Here is an 8,929-nt window from a genome sequence, read left to right as displayed (position 1 = left end):
ATGAACCCATATTGTACTGTCTACGGAAGATGGGGAGAGGGCAAGGAGTTCCATCGTTTGCTGTTTATAAGAAACGAAGAACCAAATCAGTGCTGCGCCTGGGCATGTCAACCACGAAGGGGTGAAACTCCAGCGTGCTTCTAGTTGAGCGTTGTTTCATAGGGGAGGGGATTCAAGTTGCGTGATGCGTCATAAAAACAATGGAACAACAGTACTAGCTCTTTAGCTCACATAGGGGTATAATTAAGTTTCTAACAAGTAAATTAATAAATAAAAATAGCCTTTATTATCTCTTTAATCGGCAGCTCATGTCTGAGCGTCGTGGTCAGCAAGAAAGAAACAAAGCCTTTATTCGAGTACTTCATAATCTGGATTACATTAATTACTTTTACAAGATCGTGTACATTTAACATTAGTACACTTTCAAATTCTTCTACTTCTCTCTTCCTTGCCACCATTTCCCAATCCTTCCTCACTCAATTCCCTTTTCCCTTTTTTCTGGTGGGCGTCCTCTCTTTCTTCTTCCCGCTGGGCCATTCCAAGTAAGGGTCTTTTTGACCCATCCGTCATCACAAACGATGTCTGTAATGTAAGTATGGCTTCGTATTACACCGTTTTAAAGTCTTTAAGTTAGTTTAACAAGGAATTAGTTTCTAATAATACATACAGGATGTTTGCGGAAAAGTCACGCAATGTCATGTTACATCGTGCGGACGGCGAAATTAATTTCTCAACAAAGGGAACCCCGCCGGAACTGAACCCCTGACCTTATACTTGATGAATTACCCTTTTGTCGTCGATAAGGGCATTCGCGATTGATTAGCCGACATTTCAGACCCTTTCAGTTGTAGGGCGTCTTGGTTGAAGCCGTAGGTGATGCGGTCGTGGCGAAGGGTTGTGGTGTGGAAGGTTAATTAATGTTTTCCTCCGTCTGCTACTTTTTGTAGTATTTAGAGGAGCTACTTGCTTTTTATAGTACGTTGAGTTAGTAAATATTTTTGTATTAAAAGTTTGTTATAAAATAAGACATTATTTCTGGTTTTTATTAAAACAATATGATATCGCAAGTATTTAACGATGAACAAAAGGGCCTTGACATGTTATGATTTCAATTAATATATTACGAGATAGCATAACTTAAAATAATGCAATAAAATATTTTTTATCATATACAATTGTAAGAAAATTTATCAATAGCTAGATAATTTTGAAATTCTGTTTTACTTCTGTGTGTTTGGCATTGAGAAGTTTAAGCCTAGTGGCTTCAGCGTGAGAATCTCTTGAGGTTGTAGGTTCAATCCCCGGCTGTGCACCAATGGACTTTGAAGGAAATCATCTTGAAGAAACCGGCTTGCCTTAGACTCAAAGAGTCAATGGCGTGTGTCAGGCACAGGAGGCTGATCACCTACTTTATTTATTTATTTTTTTAGTTATTAAGCTTACGACATCATACACAGTACTAAATCTATTAATTATTTTACAAAATCTTACATCTAAAATGTGTGACAATTAAAGTAAACATAAGTTTCACAAAAAAAAAAAAAATTGCACTCCGGGAGTGCCGACAGAAGTGAAAACTTCAATATTAACGTTGTGTTTAATTATAAGTATAAAAGTACTATCATTTATGAGGTAGAATACAATGTTTATTTATTGCGCTATCGTACACAAATATGACAATTTAATACCTCAATAATTAAACTCAATTGAAGATCTGTCTATCAAGCATTAATATAACATGCGGACAATCTTAATCTTAATGTTAAACATTTTTTTACCACCTAATGTTAATTCATTAAATTCAACCTTTATATAATGTAAATGTAAAATAATTACTCTCCCTTCCCCTCGATCTTACGCTTTTTCGATCAGCATCACGTGACCCTGACGCAAGTTTGAAAGTTTTTACCCATACAAAAAGTGCTCAGCGCCGCTAAAGAAGTTTTCACTTCAAAAAAATAGAAATTACTTGCCTATTAGATTGACATTGATCATGCAAATGATATAAAAATCTGCGCCACTGATTTATTTTATTTTTTATGATTGGTCATAGTTGTCTCATAAATATTTTTGTTATAAAATGACTTAAAATCCCATTAGAATAAGTACATAGTAATCTCCACGACCATATTTTATATTGTTTTGGTCTTTTCAAAGCAAAAGTGATGTATTTATGTTAACTGCACCTGGATAACTGCCACGCCAAATGGTTCTATAATATATTCTAATTTATTCCCAAAAACGAGGTGGGACTGTACTACAAGATGCAGCGGTTTTGTTAGCGATATGAAAGTTCTAAATATTATGTAATACATTTATATTCTTAGCCTGTTGGTATTATCATGATGCAGCTATTTTATGGCTATTAATGAATACATTTTTAATGTTACATAATAATTGCTAATATTGTTAAAGTAAGAGAAGGTAGATATGAGGTTGATGTAAATTGTCGGTCTTCTGACATTTTTTAAATGATTTCCTTAATGAACATAATTCGCTAATGTTTCAGGTTTTAACTAGCACACTACACTAATTGATATTTTCCACCTCACCAAAGAGGATGTGAGGAAATATTTGAAGAGGCTTTGATTAGCAGGAACAATTTAGTTTTTTTCTTTGAAATATTAAGTATTAATTATTGTCGTTTTGTTTATTGTTAAATTTCAGTTTTCTTTTTTTTCTTTTTGTATCCCTATTAATGTACTTATGTTTTCGATTTTATATATATGTATTATCTATGTTTTGACATGTATATTGTCTTAGTGTTTTGTTTTATAATATATATGTATGTTGGCTGTAAGATTACTAATAAATAAATTTATCATTTTTACCACATGAAGTGGTCTCTGGCCAATCTCGATGAGATTCTCTAGGTTATAGTCATCCCTACGCATAGTGTGACCAAAGTACGAAATGCGTGATAAATGCGTCAATCCCACCCAGAAAGAAATTAAATAAATCGGCTTAAAAACACGTTTTATAAAGTCGCCCTTACTTCGACCACACCTTCAACAATTAGTCAGAGCATAGTGATACACCTGCGCACTGACATGCGTACAAACGCATTGTTGTTGCGTTTACTTTTAATTTACTACACTCTTTCTTTCGAGTACCGTTTTGTAAAAATGTGACAGTTGACAAATGGTCGTAGGTTTTGTTGTCCTGAGTTTGTTATATTTTACGTATTTTGTAAATGTTAAGAGGTGACACAGATACAAAACTGTATCTTATTAAAAACAGAATGTCAAAGAAACTCAAACCTTGACATCTGAAATACATGTACCATAATATCTAACAATACACACATATATGTAGTACATATATTCTGTATATTTTTTTTAAATTGTTTAGTAATAGATAAAAAAAAATTTTTTTATTTGGTTAATTTGTTTTGTTCTACGAAGAAAAGATGAGTTGGGGTCGACTTAGGGTCCTTCAAGAAAAGAGCATACCAACTCTTAAAAGGCCGGCAACGCACTCGCGAGCCCTCTGGCATTAAGGAGTCTATGGGCGGCGATATCACTTTACATCAGATGAGCCTCCTGCCCGTTTGCCCCCTATTATATATATTTTTTTATTTTTTTTTTTTTTTTTTGTATTCTGATATAAGGCTATAAATAAATATATATTTTTTTAAGTCTAGAATAATACTGAGAATAGGTGACCGAACCGTAGGACTGGTTAAAAACTACAAAGACATAATATGAAATCTGTGCCTAAAGGCGTAATAAATATTTTATTTTATTTCGTAATTATCAGAATATAACTAAATCATATGTGTGGATGGGGAATCTATAGGTATACCCTTCTTTTTAAATTCGTAGAATATTGGCCTCGTTTTCCCTCAGTAAATTGAAAGGGAAAACAGCGAGGTCTTCTTCTATAAGTAACTCGAACTGTATATGGTATGGAGAACACTGCATCTGTACTTGAACATTTCCCCTCATTTTACACTCGATTGGAATTGTGAGCAAGTCAAGTCCAATCGAATTACGTCAGTAAGCCAATATATTATATTTTATAATTGTGGCGTGCCTATCACACATAGAGAATTTCCTCATTTAGTTTTAAGTCATGTGGACTCAATCAAATGTAAACTATCAACAATAGCTTATAAAATTATCCTATAATCAATTAGAAGTTTTGTATTGGTGCTGAAAGGTGTACCTAGTTATTGAAAGACTTAGACTAAACTGTTTATTAGACAGAGGATTTTAAAATAAAACGACAAAATACACAGTTAAACATAATTTATTTCATATTATTTTAATTATCACAGATCCATTTATTTAATAGTCATCACGTTAACAAAAATATACAGTCTACAGCGGTGAGGATTTTATTATACAAATTCTGGTTATACTTTTACTACGTGTTAAAATATTTACATTTCTTTTTACATATAAAAAGTGATTAGTAGTAGTAGATAGTATGAAACTATTTTATTATCGACATGTTCTTACACAAAATTTAAACCGCCTTTCAGAGGCTGTGTTGAAAGAGAACTCAAACACAAAATAACTCAATTCATATAGGTAACCAAGTACACTTATGAACGTAAGAAAGGAAGTTAAATTAATTGTAAATTTACATTTGCTACCAGTTCGCAAGTCAAGGGCGTAGAGCGGGCTAGAAGAACTGGCAAGAAACTCTCCGCCACTCTTTTTAATCACCAAGTTTTGAGTCATACAAATTGTTTGAACTGGAGCAAACAGTCGTGGGATTCGAAGTCTGTGTTCGATTATTAGATCTACAAAAATCACATGTTGTGTGTTTTTGTTCCATTTTTACACAGACTCTAGTTTTGTTTTGTCTTACTATTATGATACTATAATCTCCAATACATATACCTCGTTACTGATACATACATGTTTTATTATAAATACTATTTACCATAATTATATAATTTTTGAGTGTACAAGAAATTAAGAATTTCGTATCGACATCACTTTTTATATATAAAAAATATATACAGACAGGAACTACGTCGGGCATATAAAGAAATCCAAAATAAAATTATACAATTTTTCGATAACATTACGATATTTTAGTCTTTAAAACTTAATATAGTGATTACATACTATGTCGGCAGTGTGCCTTTTCGAATAATAAGATTTTTGCAGTAATGTAATAATTGCTAATCAGCAGGGCTACTCTGTATAATTTCATATTCCGTATTGACGTTTCGATGTAGTTCAATGCTGATGGATTTCTTGATATAGCTCAAGATGAATTTACGTGGTACAAAACTCAATATAACAATCGAAATTGAAGTAACAGAGTAACCCTGCAGGTAGTAATGACTTCAATGAAAGATCGTTTGGTAAATTGATAAGCATAGTATTGGAATCTTTAACACCGCCTGGTGGGGAGGGTAAATATGAAATAGGACATAAGTATATTTCGGACTGGTTTCGCGACTTGATGCTGAAATATTTCTGATGATGGGCAAATGATCTAAAGCAAGAGACGGGTTGGTAGATGGTAGTCGTGGTTGCATTGTAAGTGGACCGGCATCACATCCGCCGAGCAGTTTTTTAGACTAGCGCAAGATACTTGGCAATAAAGTGGCATCAGAAGGAGTTAAATCATTTAATTAAAAAAATTGCCTTGATTATAAAAAAAAATTGTTAAACTCAGCGAGCAGTTACGTTCCTTTTAAAAAAATAGCTTAAGTTTCACACACATATTTGACAATGTTCAAGATATTTTTAACCGAAATATTTCTTAGAAAACTTCCCTTCCAGGTGGAGTTAAAAGATTCCTATGTATTGTTTCATAGTATATAGATGTCATTACTAGTCAATCTGTATCATATACCCAGTTAAAATGTAATTTTAATATCATAACCCATTGTAGTAAATGCATTTAAGTCTTATAATAAACAATTTTTACAATAAGCTCGGAATAGTGCGTTTAATTTGCCAAAAAACTATTTTGGCACGTATCTAATTTTACGTAACTACGAGCTTACAAGATGCCATAGCAACGCGTTCAAAATGGCGGTGTCACTATGGCAACCTAAACAAAAGACAACTAACGAATACTAAAAATGCAGAGTTACGTACATAAAACAAAGCATAACTAAATCGAAATATTCCAATACAATGAACACTCAAACGCTTATAAAAATAACAAAACAACCGACAAACGGCTACATTCTTTAAAAGATTAGGCACTATTATTGCTACTATATAATTTATCCGCTTATCTACAGCATCGATAGTTTGACAACTACCACGATTTTACAAGGCCAATGGCCGATACTCTAAGTAACATTTAAACTACACAGTAATTAGCAACGCTTCAATACTTCCGCCCTTTACATACAACATAGAAAACCCATACCTTTGTTCCGAAGCCTCTAAGTATTATTAAGTCACGATTCATAACCAAGACGGCCTGTTCTGCAGCAGATCTGCTGCATCGTGGCGGTCCATCTGCCGCAGCGCGGTGGCCAGCGAAGATATCGCGGCGGCACCTCGCTCTCTACACTCCCATAGCTCCAAAATAGCCTCGGTAGGAGAACTCTTAGTCGCAAACCACGTGGTGTACCTATCGACTCCTAGTCTGCTCGCCAGAGCCCTCCAATCGTTGCCCCTAGCGTTCGGAGGGTCCAGAATCGAGCACAGTTGACGTTTGATTCTGACGTTCAACTTAAAAGGGCCGTCGGTCTCGTTCACCCCAACTTCGTTTACGGTGACGTTCCGTTTCACGCTTCCGTCGTCGCTCGTCTCGCTCCGGCACATTCGCGTTTCTAGCAAATTTTCAGTGATATTGAAATTCCTGGCGTCTACGCGCGGCGAGCGCCCTCTCGGTGAATGGGTCAGATCGTCGATTGCTATTCGGAACGTTTGCTTGTACGAGGGATTCGTCCTTTGACAGGCGGATACGGTGAAGTCGATATTGTCGCAATCGTATGATCGGTCTAACGTGAAATTGCAATGCAGGGCGTTGTAGCTCGACGCCCAAATGTGGCCGAAAGGTATTTCTTGGTACGCTGCGCCCGGTCTCGCTTTCCATCCGGGGCTGACGTGCTCCAAAGTTAAACATAAATTGGATCCGCCGTCTTGGAATAGCAACGTTTTCGGTCGCTCCAATAGAACTCCGCCCGATTTCTTTTCCTGTTCCTGACAGTAATAAGTGGCGCACGGGGTATCTTCGAATATATAGAAGCGGATAGTGTACTCGGTGCATGAATCATTAATAGTGGGTTGGGCGTACACGGCTAATTGGAGTGCCTTCACGGCTTTTCCATTAAAACTTTCTCCGGCTAAAACGAATGTGGATAGCATATCGGTCACTAGGAATATTTTGTCGGTGTCGAGTTGGGTGAAGACCGGAGTGTTGATTGTCTCTTGGCCGAGGTTGACGATTTTCTTCCAATGTGGCTGTGCGTTGTCTTTGTTATTGTCTATGGCGTATAGAGCAAGGTTCCAGAAGCCGTGCTTTAGGCTCGCACAATGCGGTATTTGTAATATAACCGACTTGTTTAATTGAAGTCTAGGCGGGCCACATTTAACTACTGGACTCAGTTGCGTGATACCTGCGGGCAAAAATGATTTCAAGTTACGCCTTGGGCTTCGGGGATTTACATAAATTGCTACTTCGATTTTGTTGTAATTACGGATCGGTTAAATTGTTCGTGGATGTGGTTTTTTATTTTAATGATAGGCACTAAACAAATATTGGATTTAATAGTCTCTACATGGCAATTTATAAAATTTCGTCCATTAAAACTAATCGAATCGAGATTATTTATAGTCCAAAAAGATACCTATTAAACTTATTTGTAGATTCCTACGTATTGTTTTAAGACATTAAAAACTGAAGACTTTTGGATAATTTTTATTTTTTTATTTGTAAATAAATATGGTACTAAGTGCAAACCTCGACTGGACTCCGAGTATTTTTTATTATTTAGTCCCTGAACTCTGAGGATATAGATTTAAAAAAAAAAAGTTTTATTTTGTACTTAGGTTTTTTATTCCGAAAAAGTGAACAGTCTCTATGGGGCATAGAAAAATGTTCCACATATTGCTATGTAGCCAATGAAAGGTGGGTAAAGTAAAAAAAACATATAAAGGCGAAACGAAGTTCGTGGAGGCAGCTATATATGAAAATATCATACCTTTTCCAAGTCTCGCCCTGTATCTGTCATCTTTGACAACGGCGACATATATTTGCTCACGACGTCCTCTACCAAGCGCTCCTTCTGGTATCGAAAGAGCGACCCCAGCTGGTAGCGAAAGTCTGGCTCCAGAACTCGACACTGACAACGATTGGGAAGTGGGTGAATTAGAAACCAGTTCCGCTAATTGTAATGTGACGGATTCGTTTGTCGCGTCGTACATTGAGCCAGCTGGAACAAAAATATTATAAGAAATTGCAAAGGATTTTGAAGGACATACCTAATAAATACTTATGATAAAATTATAAAAAAATCGTTGGACAATGTCGAAAAAAATGCATGTAAAAATACCTACGTATAATTCCTTTCTAAGTTTCGTTAATGTTTGCACTTTTTTATAAATAATATGTATTCCATCTTTAGCTAAATCTTTAGTAAAATAGTTTTTTGTTATATTTAATTTATGTTAGCTGTTCCTACACTTGTGTGTGTTACTTTAAATATTATAACTTATATACTTCCTACCGTAATACAATTTGTTCATATAGATGATATTTTAAGTAGTTGTTTTAGTTATTGTATGATATCATAAGTATTTAATATTTCAATTTAAATTATTATTATTTTTTCACTATATGAAAGATAAAATAAGGTGTATAGAAGATATAGAAGAGGTCGCAGAAAGAGAATGGAGAAAGAAAGCCATGGACATTTGAAAAAACCTCTCCCGTGTAGGGGTTCGAAGGAACTTAGAATAAAAATGTAAACTATATATTCAAAATTAATAAAGATTGGAAA

At 35.0% G+C, this 8,929-nt stretch overlaps 1 protein-coding gene across 3 annotated transcripts in view; it reads right to left on the bottom strand.

Annotated features, from left to right (window-relative positions):
* Window positions 1-4,459: 4,459 nt before the first annotated feature.
* Window positions 4,460-8,929, bottom strand: part of LOC125060154 (netrin receptor UNC5B-like) — a 96,265-nt gene continuing 91,795 nt past the window's right edge. For 2 of the 3 annotated variants that reach the window (XM_047664919.1, XM_047664920.1), the window contains 2 exons: window positions 8,132-8,362; window positions 4,460-7,546 (listed from right to left, as the gene is read on the bottom strand). In XM_047664919.1, the coding sequence (XP_047520875.1) occupies window positions 6,387-7,546; window positions 8,132-8,362 (1,391 nt within the window). In that variant the 3' untranslated portion in view covers window positions 4,460-6,386. The remainder of the gene's footprint in view (window positions 7,547-8,131; window positions 8,363-8,929) is intronic. The other variant, XM_047664921.1, reaches the window with a different exon arrangement.

Source organism: Pieris napi, chromosome 21 (assembly GCF_905475465.1).
Source record: "Pieris napi chromosome 21, ilPieNapi1.2, whole genome shotgun sequence".
Lineage (NCBI taxonomy): Eukaryota > Metazoa > Arthropoda > Insecta > Lepidoptera > Pieridae > Pieris > Pieris napi.
Note: the sequence above shows the minus strand (reverse complement) of the source record. Positions and strands in the feature narration are given on the sequence as shown.